The sequence below is a fragment of the Lupinus angustifolius genome, chromosome LG11, assembly GCF_001865875.1.
Source record: "Lupinus angustifolius cultivar Tanjil chromosome LG11, LupAngTanjil_v1.0, whole genome shotgun sequence".
NCBI classification, from domain to species: domain Eukaryota; kingdom Viridiplantae; phylum Streptophyta; class Magnoliopsida; order Fabales; family Fabaceae; genus Lupinus; species Lupinus angustifolius.
In genome coordinates this window covers 15,224,135-15,239,617 of record NC_032019.1, presented here as the reverse complement: position 1 = coordinate 15,239,617, position 15,483 = coordinate 15,224,135, and the positions used below count along the sequence as shown (strand labels likewise).

Genomic DNA, 15,483 nt, shown 5'->3' with positions numbered 1-15,483 from the left:
CTGGTGAAGATTGTTCATGTGGGAGTGTAGTTGGCGTACCTGGATCTTCTGTTGCTTTTTCTACTTCTCCAGTTACTTGTGGTTGTTGTGTTGCTATTGAGATGTTGTGTCTCTCAATCTTGCCTTCATTCCAGTTCCAAGCGTCACTTTCATCAACTTCAACATCTCGACTGATGATAAGTTTCTTCGTTTCTAGATTGTATATGCGATAGCCTTTTGACTGTGTGCTATATCCCAAGAAGATGCCTCTTATCGTCTTGTCTTCTAGTTTGTGTCTCTTTTCTTTTGGGACATGTATATAACAGATAGATCCAAAAACTCTTAGATGTTTAGCTGATGGCTTTCTACCGCTCCAAGCTTCTATAGGAGTTTTACCTTAGATTGCCTTTGTTGGACATATGTTCATTATGTAGACAGCTGTGTAAACTGCTTCGGCCCAAAAGGTGTTTGGCAAACCTTTATCCTTGAGCATCGATCTAGCCATTATGCCTTCATCCTCACAAAATTTATCAAATTCGTGAGAGTTGTACTCTTTGCCACGATCGCTTCTGAGTACTTTTATATGTTTCCCGCTTTGCTTCTCGACAAAGGCCTTGAACTTCTTGAATATTCCAAAGACTTCTGATTTTTCTTTTATAAAATAGACCCATGTCATTCTAGAAAAGTCATCAATGAAGAGGATGAAATACCTGTTATTAGTGAGGGATGGCGTCCTCATTGGTCCACATACGTCAGTATGGATGAGCTCCAACAAGCGTTTTGCTCTCCAAGATTTCCCACTTGAAAAAGGTAGTCTATGTTGCTTCCCAAGTAGACATCCTTCACAAGCTCCTTCATTCTCTTGGATGCATGGAAGATCCTTCATCATTCTTTTATGATATAATAGCTTTAAGGCTTGGTTATTAAGATGACCAAATCTTCGATGCCATAGCCATGATTCATCAACTTGAACCTTCATAGCGATGTTAGTAGCATATTTCCAAGTTATTGGAAAACTTCTATTTCTTTTCTCCATTTTAACTTGGGCTATTTCAAACTTTCTATTATTGTCATATATATTGCATGTATCTCCCTCAAAGTGGAGAGAGTAACCTTTTTCCATCATTTGGCCAATACTCAAGAGATTTTCTTTAAGGTTAGGAACTAGTAAGACATCTTTGATAAGTCGCGTACCTGATTGTGTCTCCACCATGACAGTGCCTTTGCCTTTAGACTCAACCATGGTGCCATTACCTAATCGAACTTGCACTCTGACAGACTCATCAATATCTTTGAAAATGCTCCCGTCCTTAGCCATGTGGTTACTACAACCACTATCCAAGTACCAGTTTTCTTCTTTATCACGACTACAGACTTGGTTGGCATAGAATAGTTGTTGGTCATGTTTGCATTCTTCAGTGAAATTGGCCTGATGATTATTTTTGTTGCGACAATTTTGCTCTGAGTGCCCAAATCTTTTGCAATATTGGCATTGTATCTTTCCTCGATATCGACAATATTTTTCTGAATGGCCTGACTTCTGGCATATGCCGCAAGGAAGATATTTTGCTTGATTGTTTCTAGAGAAGTCTTTAGAAATCTCTTTGTTTCTAGAATGTTCCGCACCAATATTATTTCTTCTTTGATATTCTTTATTCTGAGACCTTAGTCTGAGCTTTGATTGAAAGGCATTTTCTAGTGAACCTTCATCATGCCTACTCAATCTTTGCTCATAAGCTTCTAGAGAGCCCATTAGTTCTGTTACTGATAGAGTAGACAAATCTTTGGTTTGCTCAATCGTAGTAACTATTGAGTCATATTTTTGGGGAATTGAAATCAGAATTTTCTCAACAATTCTTTTGTCAAGAATATTTTCCCCATAGGCTTTCATTTGATTGACTATTTCTTTTATTTTAGAATAATAGTCTTTTATGGTCTCAGACTCTTTCATCTTAAGTAATTCAAACTCACGCCTAAGAGTTTGAAGTTTAATGGTGCGTACCTTATCACTGCCATGAAACTCCTCCTTTAGTGTATCCCATGCTTCTTTGGCACTTGTAGCTCCCATTATTCTTGGAAAGATAGTCTCAGCCAAGGCTTGTTGTAGAATAAATAACGCCTTTGCATCCTTTTGCACATTTTCTTTCAGCTCCTTTTTCCGAGTCACGGTAAGAGTTGAAGTATTCTCTGGAGTAGTGAATCCTTCTTCTACAATATCCCACAAATCTTGGGACTGGAAGAAAGTAGTCATTTTTGTGCTCCAAAAATCATAGTTTTCTCCGGTGAAAATTGGGATGGGAATTGATGATGATTGAATAGTGCTAGCCATAGCTCAAAGTGTATAAAGATGGTTTAGTATGGATGTAAGATTTTAGAAGTAGTTGAAAATGGATAGAGTATTATTCTACGCCCAGTGTATGACCAAACGTAGCTCTGATGCCACTGATAGTATTTTAGAAATGGAAGTTATAGTAGTGAAAATAGAAGTGGAGAAGCTTTGGAGCTACACAACTTAGAATAATTTGCTTCTTATTTGGATGCTTTACAAATGAAGGGTGAGTGCCTATTTATAGGCTTTCTACAACACTTATGAATTTCTAGATGGTTCCATAAGTATCTAGTATACATTTTTCTCAAGATTTCTAGATACTTCTTTAATTATAATACTAAATGCCTATAATAGAATATACTAGAAGCTTAGGATAATTCTAGATATTATGATACAATCATCACTACTTGTTTCTACACAAGTATAGAAGCTTCTAGAAAGTGTGCATCAATATTTTATCAAATTTGATGGAAGGTAAAAACATATAACATATTTACTCTTCAAAGGAACTTTAAAGAACTTCTACATAATTCATCCATCTTTTCATATAATATAAATATCCCAAGAAAAAATTATTGAAGTTATCCAAAGAACATGACAACATGCACATAGAGAATCTTGACTTGCTTCTACAATATTCAAGATTTCTTTCCAACAATTTTGGTTTATGATATGATCCTGACAAGGACGAAAATGCCTCAAAGTAGGTTAAACATCATCCAAAAGCTGCTACGAGCATTCATTATCATAAGCCAAAGATGGCCCGTGCAACACTTAGTGTAAAGTGTGTGGAAAGAGTTGACATCTGTCCACTAAGTGCAGACATAGAAATTAATCCTACTAACAAAAGAGGATTCAAATCGGTACCTAAAAATAACATAATGCATGTGGCAAATATGCTTAGCAACATAAAGGAAATGAATATCCTGGTCCTTGGACAATGACTACTCATGTCACATGATGGGAGCAAGGTCTCTGTTCCAAGACCTTAGACCCATGATGGACTGTGGTTGAGTCATATTTCGAGGAAACTAGAAATCGAATATCATTTGCATTGATAAAATGGGTAAAAATCCTTTTCCTCTATAGCTAATGTTTTATATATTAAAGGATTGGAACATAATCTAGTTAGCATATGTAAATTGTGTGATAATGAAATTCTTGTTACTTCTAACAAAGACATGGATAAAGTCAATAAATCTGAAAGACCACTCCTATTCATTGCAAAGAGGCAAAACAAGTTGTATAAGATTGACTTAGAGAACCTTTCTAATCAAAGTGTATCATGTCTAGTGACCATTAAAGATGAACAATGGTTTTGACAAAAAAGGCTAGATTATACAAGCTTGAAATTTATTTCAATGCTGAATGAGCATAACCTCGGGAGAGGATTATCAAACCTTTAGATCTAACTCTCTATGTGAGGAATGCCATTTGGAAAACAAGTTAAATGTACTTTCAAATCCAAGAATGTTGTTAGTATCTAAAAAGCATAATAGTTGCTACATATTGATCTTTTTGGTTCAACATAAACCACATATGTAAGTAGAAAGAAATATGGTATTTTCAAGTTGACACTGAACTGTTTCTTAATGTAGTGAGTCAGAAGAGAGAATACAATAAGAGTGAATTATCTCAAAGATATTTTGATAATATATAACTGAAGATAAAAGAAGTCAATTACATATTCGAATCAATGTCTAAAGTTGACATAAGACGATAATTACATATTTGAACTGACATCAAATGTCCAGTTTAAACCTTGGATTTAAATTATAATTGAGTTCTTTTATCTATTTTATACTTTAAGTTGTTTAACCAATGTCAAATGTTCAAACCTTTAATGTTGACAAAATAACAATTCATTAATAGAAGTTGAACGTCGAAATTTATTGATGATAAATCACTATTTGGCATCAATGTATTAATAATCCTAGTCGTTCCTTATCTAAATGTGCCGCCTTTAAAGTTTTACGTTAATCATCTTCCATGGACATGGAAATCCCTCACTACCCATTGATCATAAAATCCGATCACGATGGGGAACAGTTTGGGACCACTTTACAGTATGTAAAACCTCATAAAATATCAATTAAATAAAGTGAGACCCATTCTAACTCACTTCTTTTCTTCATAAGCAAAGATATTAAAATGGGTACAATGGATGTCAACACAATTATAAATTACAAAAGGATTGATATAAGTATAAGGGTCAATACACCATTAGGCAAAGTTATAAGAAAAAGAACCCAAATTTCTGGACAATCATAACCAAGATCTAATTTGGATCAAATCTATAATCTGAATGAACCACCACTATGTCAGAGTTGTAGTTTAACAACCTGCATTTTAAATATATAACAGCGCTTTCAAACACTTTCTATGTGAGTGCAGTATTAGATAGTCATGATTAACAGCACTTTGTGGGCGCTGTTGTATGCCTTACATACAACAGATCCACCAATGAGTGATGTTATATATTTCATACATATAGCAATGCATGATACAATGTACGTTGTTGTATCATTCATAAATATTCTCAACAACACAAGTAAACGGCAACATCACTTACAACGAACATTGTTGTATTAGTAATATACAACAATGCTTACTATAATGTTCATTGTTGTATTAATCATATACAACACCACACTCTACAAAGAATATCATGTCAATTATGTTTTGGCATAATACATAAAATTACAAACAAATTATATAAGTACAATATATACAAATTACAAACAAACAAAATTATGCTATAATTATATAAAGTCATGCATCTACTTTTTTCTTTTTCTTTGATTGTTTTTGGCTTATTATATTATTGTTTGGATGAACATATTGATTCAGCCAAAGCCCACCGTCGTGATCATCTCTTGTATATAAATCATCATTCATAGTTGGTTCGCTATCACGCGACTATGATATCCCAAAAAATCATCATCTTCAACATTAATATCTCCATATTCTTGGTCATCAATATTATTGACGATTTTTTTGTTAGTTATAAGAATAATGGACCATTTCATATCAATTGGGTCACTAACACACAAACTTGTTGAGCATATGATGCTAGAATAAATGACTCATATTTATATCTTGGCCTATTAAGATCCACCTGCATGAACTCTATTTCATCAACTCGAAAGTCATTGCTGCTCTCAACCCACATACAACTAAAAACTGGCACCCGAAATATTATGTAATCCAATTCCCATATTCGTTCAATGACTCCAAAGTATGACATATTTGCATATATTAGATTCCTATCTTTTGCACTTGACATATGTAAAGTTTGAGTAACAAGAGTCACCCCACTATTTTGCATTTTACTTTGATCATTTGTTTCTTTGTATAAAATATGAACTCATTAATTATGTACCAGTATAGGACAAGACATGAATATTTGGACCATTCGCCAACTGTTTCAGTCTTTCGGAAATCGAATGTGCATTTATATTCAACTCCTCAACAATTTAAGTTTTTAGACACTTTATGAAACACTGATTATGCTCTTTGGAGATCTAATTTTCATTCTTATTTGAGTTAGACTTCCTAAGCATCTCCTTGTGTCTTTCAACATATGGCTCAACCTCGTCGGTATTATGTAAAACATATAAGTGAGCTTGCTCCAATTCGGTTCTTGTTATAGTCAATATTTGGTTCCCAATACCTATGAAATCACAATTGGTAAGGTATCCGGTACAAAAATCAAGAGCTTCTTTAACAATATATCACTTAATAATATAGACCTCTAGTCTTGATCGGTTCTTCACATACCATTTTATTATCTTCATATAATGTTCAAACTAGTACATCAATCTCATATAGGAAGGGTCACATGGTTGCATCTCTCAAACAAGATGAATGCTTAACCATTTTGTCAAAAAAAAGAGGTGGGAAGTACATTTCAAGCTCACACAGTCAAAATAATTTGTCTTTGCAATGCAAGTAATTTCTCAAGTTTAATCACTATGATACAAATTGCATTGGAGAAAAAGCATAACTTAGTTATGGTTCCTCAAACCTTGTTTGGTAGAATAGACAGTACCCCAATAGGCAAGAAATGCTCCAAAGTACATGACAATCATGAGACTTAAGACCTTTTAACTTGAGGTCTTTCATTATTATGAGGTTCTGAATGTTGGAAGAGTACCCTCTAGAACTTTAACACCGTGAATAAATTTATAAAATTTCATATTCTCCTCCCTCGATAAAGTATAAGCTGCTGGAGGTTGATATTACGTTTCCCCTTTATTATCTGCCCAAATTCCTTTCATATTCCAATACTAACCAAATTCAATCTTACATTCAAGTCATCTTTGGTCTTACTAGGGACATTGATTAAAGTACCAAGGAGACTTTCAAATATATTTGTTTCAATATGCATAACATCAAGGAAACGTCTTACATATAATTAACCCCAATATGACAATTTAAAGAAGATTGACATTTTCTTCCACTCATTTGTGACAATTTCTTTTTCAAAAGGCTTACCAACGTTATTATTACAACCTTTACCTTTTGAAATAATTGGTTACCCGTCAATGGCAAATGAGCACTATCTTCTTCATTGTTCCCATCAAATGCTTTTCTCAATCGTCGATAGTAATTATCTGAATGCAAAAATCAACAATATCCAAGGAAGACATTCTTCTTATATGTTCCAACCTCGTTGAATAAGTATCGTCTTCACACACAGGACATGCAAAAATTTCATTTGTACTATATCCTGACAGATTACCATAGGTAGAGAAATTACTGATTATGGGAACAACAAAGCCCTCAAGTTGAATCTTTCATCCTTATACACATCATATACATCTACGCATGTCTCCCACATTTGCTTCAAGTCTTCAATTAATGGGGCCAAGTATATGTCTGTCATTTCTTGGTTGTTTAGGTCTAGAAATTAATATAGATAACATCACATATTTGCGCTTCATGCATACAGAAGGAGATAGGTTGTATATTACCAACATCATTGACTATGTACTATGTGAGCAACTTTGAAAACTATATGGATTAATTCTATCAGTTGATAATGGAAGGCGTATATTTCTTGATTCTTGAGTAAAACTAGAATAGTCATGATCAATTTTTCTCCATTGAGGAGAATCTGCAGGATGTCAAAGCTTTCCATCTTTAATCATTTCTTCATCATGTCATGTCAAATTCTTTGCATCTTTCGTAATGTTGAACATACACTTAAATATTGCTTTGATGGGAAAATATTATACAATCTTCTTGGGAATTGAGTCTTCATTCTTATATCGTGATGCATTACATTTAGGACAATACTTTATCGATGCATACTCATTAAAAAATAAGATGCAATTATTTTCACAAGCATGGAGACTCGGTCAACCAGAAAGAAGGTCATGCTTAGCAAGTACATTGTCACTGAGAAGGAACAATGCTGGGAGTTTTTCATTTTGGAGCATTAGGAGTTGCTCAACCATCATTTCGTCGCTCGGTGAGAATGGAATACCTTGCTCAACAAGCCATGTCTCACTCAGGAAGACATGCTTTGCTAGAGGTTGTCACAAAGCGAGAACATTATCGCTTAGTGGGAGTGCTTGATTCTACAACACTTTTAAGGTAATAATGCATTCATTTTGTAGGATTTTTCCCTACCAATTTTTTTTTTGTCCCTTAGGCTTCATATTGTAATTTTTGGGATTTTGTTACTCATTGGAGTAAGGAACTTGAAGATTGAAGGCATTGTAAACTTGTATAACTCACCTTAGTGCTCTTCTATGGAGAGTCTTCATCTTCTTTTCTCCATTGTGTGGGTTGCCATGGAAATAAGTAATTAAATCCCCTATTGTTTGAATTGGATGTTGCTATTCATGTTGATGTACATATTTTCATCATTTCCAATATATTCATGTTTATGAAATGATTTCAATGGTTTAATCATGTTCTTAATGCTTGTTTTAGTCTGTTCACCTAAAACATGATTTTAGATATTGAATGTGTTGGTGAAAATCAAATGTTTGATTTGAACTATAATATATCATCTAGTGAGTCTAAGTCCTAAGACTATAATTATTATCGAAGGGCTTAATATTGCTGAAGAAGTCCTTGAAGAGATGATAATTCTTTATAGTTCATTGATCAATTTACGGATTAATAACTAGAAAACATATGGAGATTCACAAAATTTCTTATAAAAAACATCCATAAAGTACTACACATATAAATAAATTATTAGAAAACACTAACTAAAAAACATTTTGATTGAGGTGTAGTGGAAAACACAAGTGACTGAAGTGAAGCTGATGAGATTCACATATTCAATAACAGTTGCTACAAAAGTGTCATTGATTTTCAGATATTCACCAACAACGGTTTTTATAGTAGACGCTTTTAATTTTTACATATTTAACAACTCTTTTTGTAGCTTATTAATATAGCTCTATGTCTAGCAACTATACTATTAAAATGAAGATTTATAAACTATTAATATGCCTCTATGTCTAACAAATATGTTAATAAATTTGAGATTTATTTAGTGTTCATAAGATACATGCACAAATGTGACAAATTAGCATAACTCTATGTCTAGAATTTGTACCAATATGATGAGCTCTTATATTTAGAATTTAGACTCATAATTTCTTCATCGAGTCATAATCACATAATCATACAAAAATGTTTCCAATCTCTAAGTAAATATTAAACACAAAAGATAACTTATAAGAATTAAAGCATAACAATTAAGTATAAATTTGAATCAAAGTGTCTACCTCAAGTAAATATTATATCCAATCCCAAAAAAGGAGAATTTTAGCTACATATTTTCATGATAATTAAAAACAAAGATATGAAGAGAGAAATGCAACTCATACTAGAAGAGATTACCTCCTCAATGAGCATACATTAACTCCTCTAACCTTCCCCTCTTACTTTTATATCTCATTTCCAGCTAAACTACCTTAGGAATTAAGAGAAATAAAGTATATAGTGTGTATCCATTTTTTTTTAAAAATGTCCAACTTGATCCCCTTTCAAAGAGTCTAAGTACTACCTATTTCGCCCAACATAGAGAATTCGATGGGCACAGTGTTTTATATGACTAAATCTTGACCTTTCAATTACCCACGTTCTAGTGGGCAAAATTGCCCAATTTCACATGGCGCAAACTTTTCGTTGGGCGAATTGAGAACAGAAGTTGTGTGAAATATCCTTCACAATTTTGCCTAGTGCAAGGATTGCACTAGGCGTGGACTTCTGATCCTGTCAGATTCATTGGGCATGACATCCGCATTGAACCTAGGTTGTTCTTGTATGGAAACTTGACTTTTGCAATGATTTCTCCCATTTTGGCCCACACAAACACTATAAATTAAAGAGTAAAATCCAGTTGCATAACATGTTAAGTTTAAGATCAATTTCTTGATAATTTAACCAATCTATGAGCTAAAGTGCCATAAAAATGATAGTTCAAACCTAAATTTTTAGCATTATTGATTTTATTGAATATTTTACACAAAATCATATCATCTCTCTCATTTAAACACAAAACCTGATAGAACTCACCCACATTCCCCCTCATTCACTTTAAAATGACAGACCTCACAGAACTCACCCCTCCTAAAGCTGACGACATCATCTTTCTTGAGAGCCTCTACGACCTAGTCTTTCTACATCGTATTTCAAATTTATAAGTTTAAGAGCTTTTGAAATGCACGTAATATGGTTTCTGAAACATTTGATTTTTGTATACCGAATAATAAACACTTGGTTTCTCTAAGTTTGGTGGAACAGTTGATTATTATGGTTGATGATCTCTGATGTCGCATGTTGTTGCTCTCACATTCATTTTGTTAACTGCCTCAGTTAGAAGTCTATTTCTTGGGATAAGCTTTCTAATTGTTGGTTTTGATTTGAGTGGTAGCTTCTCTCCATTAATGAAGAGTACTTGATTTTATATGTGTTTTCATTGGCAAAAATGTTATTACATATATATGAAATGAAAAAAATGTCTTACCATATTATTGTTTCCTTTAATTTGTTTTTTGTAGTACTTGCATATTTACTAATGAAGATTTTATATAAGTTATTCATTCATATTATGTGGGTTTTGACTCCCACTTAAAAGCTTCTACTTGCTTCACTCATTGTTGTTGTCAATTCATGTATTTTAATTAAAAATTGTTTCAGCTCCAAATTCAAAATTGTTGAAACTAGAACAAATTGGTTCACATGTTTGAGCTATTACACATTAAGATTGCCTGCCTGCCTGAACTGAAATGATGGAAATCGTTAGATTATAACATTGATTATTATTTTTTTCATATTAACAAAATGTAGAATCACATAATTTCATTGTGTATTTGCTAAAATTATATTTGTTATTGGTAGATGGTCCACTTACACTTGGAATAAAAAATTTTAGAATTAATGATTAAGATGTATAATAAATTTAAATTTATTCTATGAGTAAATTGATATGTCTTTAGAGTGGGATTTCTGCTACACCTCACAGCATGTTTTTGCTTCTATTGGACATACTCACACACCTCTTTACTTATAAAGTTAATTATTTTTTGAACAGAATAAAGTATCTTTTTTACATTAGGAAAAATTTATCTCCTTAAATTCACTCAATATTAATATTTAATACGTGTCTTATTTCCCTTCTCTCAAGAAGTATTATTTTAAGAAAAAGACTTGTGTGGAGACATATATATGTGAAGACAATCAATAAAACATTGCCAACGCATTAAGAATTAATTCAAATGAAAATTTAGTCATAAATGAAAATTTAGTCATAAATGGTACAATCAAAAAACATAAATACATTTGTCTCTAATATGACGTGGTGTATGTATCTTCATGGAAGTTTTTCTATTATTTTAAAATATAGTATAAAATGAAGATAAGACATATATCAAAATAGTAAATGAATTTAAGGAGATAAAACTTACGGTACATGAAATCCTTTATTTTCTTTTTTAAAAGCTATAAAACTTATCGTTAACTCTTTATTTTCTTTTTTTAAATATTTACCGAGAGCTTTTATTTAATTATAGAATATAATAATATATTATAAGGAATATATTTACACTTCCCTGTATTTATATATTTATAATGTATGAATTTCTTATTTCTCTGTTATTAAAATAAAATTGTGTTATTTTTATTACAAATTATTGATTGTGATGATACAAAGTCTTAAAATGTATAAAAATTGCTAACAAAAATAATAACAGATACAATAATTATAGATTCTGTTTTGCAATTTGTTCCTACATTAATTAATTTCACTATTGTAATATGTAATAACAACTTTGACCGCAACCATTATTTGAAATACTTGACAGTAGAGCTGAGATATATGATTAACACAGTGGTGGTCGTGGAATTTGAGGGTGGTGCACTTGGACTACAAATGTTGCACGATGGAGTGGTTGAAGGTGTTGTGGTAGTTGGCAAAGGACACAGTACCTAGACTGTTTCATTGATCAACCATTTTTATGTAGTCATTGCTCAATCTTTGCATGACTGATGCACCCATGTTTTTGGAGTGAACAGTAATTTAAATCATATTGCTAATGCCCAAACATCTGTATAATTTAACTTGCTCAAATTTGTTAACTAACTATCCCAAGAGTTAGTTTATTGGGTTAAGTCGTGAGATATTAAGTTCCAGTAAACTTTTGAAAGTTTGCACGTTCTCTTCTCTATTTACTTAATAAATAAAATATTTGTGTATGGAACTAAGGTAACAAATTGACATCATCTCCGATGGCTGACCCTCCGTGGAATATGAGGAAAAATGGAAAATGAAGGATTTGTAATTTTTGAAATAATTTAATTAAAAAAATTAAAAATACAAACCTTTAAAAATTTATGTGTGCCACATATTAGTATTTCTATGTAATACTTGACTCTGAATTGTAAGAGTTCGTTCGTGAGTTCAATTTTGGTGGGAAGAAAAATAAAAGGCTTTAGAGTAATCTTACAACTGATATTTTATGACTCGCACACTTTCTTAGTACATTTATCTTTCTCTAAAACTCAACTCAGAAAGAAACCATTAATGTAATTTATTTATTTTTATTTTAACAATCGTGTTTATGAAACATAATCTAACTAATCCGTATCAAGAAACACGATTCTCCTAACAATCATCACATGGGGCCAACAAAAACAAAGAGGAATAAATTATGAATTTCGATACTTTCATTATTGGAGGATCCAATAGTGGAGAAGATGGTGAGACGTAGGATTATAAAAATATATGTATATCTAATTTTATTGGTATACAGTTTAATCAGTGAACCACCAATTGAACTACTATATCATTATATTAATACCTTGATCAATTTGATGCCCAATATTATATCAATAATATTGCAGTAGAAGATCTCAGCCCCTTAATTAAAGGGTATCTTACATGTGGCGTTGTTGATGCTCCTCTTTCAATTTACTCATTGACTTGCCATGAGGTTGATCTAGGCTATGGCACACAGATTAAGAGAACAAAACCGAAACCACAAATTGTAGGTATTGTTATCTTTTCAGGCTAGGTTCATTGAGCTATATATCTATATTAGAAGGTTCTCTTGAATTCTTGTATATTTCAGTGTTCCCTAATAGGCCGACACTTTTTTCTCTTTCAAATTGAAAATAATAAAATAGAGTTTGATGTCTATCAAATAAGGCTTTCCATAATATATTTTTGAGCGAAAGATCAGACAAAAGAAATTGAAAATGAGAGCTTGCATTTTGGCTTCAAATCGATCTAGGAACACCATGTCTCCACAAACAATAAATAATGTGGATTGTCTCCAAAGTGTTTTTGAGCATTTGTTCAAATCCCAACTATATAATTCCATCACTCATCCTTTCGCATAAAAAATTGCCTATGAAAAAATGTGGATTGTAATAGGTGTGAGAAAACTTGATTGATGGGAAGATGTTGTATCATTGAACAAATAAATGGTTGATTGATATGCATGTAGAAACCTTCAAAGTGTGTGTTGTCACACTAACCTTTAGGTTCGATTCGCCCCACCAATTTTAAGTATATTGGATGCAAATGAGATGAACAGCGAATCACCTTCAGAATACTTTAGAAAACCTTGATGTGTTTTGCACTAACACACCAAACATATCTTTCGATAGTAGTTTACAAATCTATGTTTCTTACACTTCTCTCATGCATTAGAGAAATGGAGGATGATTTCTTAGATTAGAAATGGAGGATGATTTCTTAGATTAGAAATTTGGGATCTTTTTTATGTCACATTATGCCTTGAAGTTTCTCTATTTATAGAGAAATAAAGGTCACTTGGTGAAAAGAAACACTTTTGGGATTCTACACTAATTCACGAATAGTCACATACAAACACGGTTCACTTATTATCTAAATGAGCTTCGTAGCTTAGTGGTAAGGTACAATATTTGGCAAATAATACATCATTGGTTCGAATCTCTGTGGACCGCCTTGTATCGAACTCATGACCTCCAATTCATTGCCAATAGGTACAACCACTGAACCAATTATCATTCTATTTCATATATTATGAAACCAAAATATGTATATACGCGCTATGTGAATTCAGATATTTTGGAAATATCTCTCACAATCCCCCACCATTTTCAAAATATAAGAAATCTCATAAATATGAAAATATCATGGTTTCAGATAATGGTATCTTACGATTTGAACTATTACTTAGTAAGTTATGGGTTCCACTTACTCCGAATAGAAATTGGTAGACAAGCTTTGAACCAACTATTCATTAGAATAAGCGTGCACAACTCACACATGAAATCTCGGTACTATTGAAAGAATTATAAATATGACACATTTGATAAGGCCTTGTGTCACGTATCCTTTTCAAGAGAATTTAAGAGTCAAGCCCTTTAACTCTATGAAGCGGTCAACTTCATTCTCATATAGGTAGACTATATCGGAAATGCACCATAATAAGCATTCCAGCAAATTCTTGTTATATGTCTATTAAGAGTAAAACTCAACCTTCCAATTTTGTGCTTATGGTCCAAGTACTTTTATCACTTGGGATGTGTCTATAGTCAAGTACTTGCAATCACTCTATAATGTTTTCCATCATTGAACTCAAGACTTGATGCTACTCAAGTGTGAGTTGAGTTAACACTATTGGTGACCAATTAGACATGAGCTCGAGTCTCATCCCCAATGATGTTTTTCAACACCATATCTTTTGTTAGACCTTTCGTCAAAGGATCTGCAAGATTCTTTCAGTTATTACGAACACTATGGAGATTACTCCATTTACAATTAATTCCTTCACATAGTTATGTCTTAAACCAATATATTTAGATTTTCCATTATACACTTGACAATATGCTTTTGAAAGCATAGACTGGCTATCACAATATGTAGATACTTGTGTCATTGGCTTTGACCAAATAAGTATCTCATACAATAAGTTTCTTAATCATTTGACATTTTTGCTATTTTCAGTCAGAGCAATAAATTATGCACTCATGTTAGAGTCGATTATGCAACTTTGTTTCTTTAAACCCCAAGAAACTGCACTTCCACAAAGGATGAAGATCCATTATCTACTTGTGGAAACATGATCTTCATCATTTGTCACCCAACTAGTATATGTATATTCTTCCAAAAGATTGTGAAAAATCTAGCTCCATACAACTCATCTATTAATTCATCTACAGTAGGTATAGGAAAACTGTCTTTGATGGTAATAGCATTTAAAGCCCTATAATCAGTGCAAAACCTCCATGTCCCATCTTTCTTTTTCACCAAAAGAATAGGAGAAGAAAAAGGGCTTGTGCTAGGAGAAATAATACCTTCATTGAGCATCTCTTGAACCATTTTTTCAATCTGTTCCTTTTGACTATGGGGGTACCTGTATGGTTTTACTTTGACAGGATGTGACCCTTGCATCAAAGGAATATAGTGGTTTTGGGCTCTAGGAGGTGGTAACCCCACAGGAACAGCAAAGACCTCTTTATAAGTATGTAGCAAATTGACAAGTTCAGGTTCTATATTTGTTGGGAGATCTAGTAAGTGATCTTGAGGTTTAGAGTTTTGTGTAAAACACAGAGAGTATAGTTCTGCAATGGCATCTGTATGCTGTAATCTCTTCAACTGATGGCATTGGGCTAAACTAGGCAACTATATTTGATCTCCTTGTAATGTGATGAAT

At 32.6% G+C, this 15,483-nt stretch overlaps 1 protein-coding gene across 1 annotated transcript in view; it reads right to left on the bottom strand.

Moving 5' to 3' along the window:
* Window positions 1-2,308, bottom strand: part of LOC109359754 — a 3,030-nt gene extending 722 nt beyond the window's left edge. The window contains exons 1-3 of the mRNA XM_019604448.1: window positions 1,644-2,308; window positions 1,174-1,454; window positions 40-282 (exon numbers count right to left, since the gene is read on the bottom strand). Of these exons, the coding sequence (XP_019459993.1) occupies window positions 40-282; window positions 1,174-1,454; window positions 1,644-2,308 (1,189 nt within the window). The remainder of the gene's footprint in view (window positions 1-39; window positions 283-1,173; window positions 1,455-1,643) is intronic.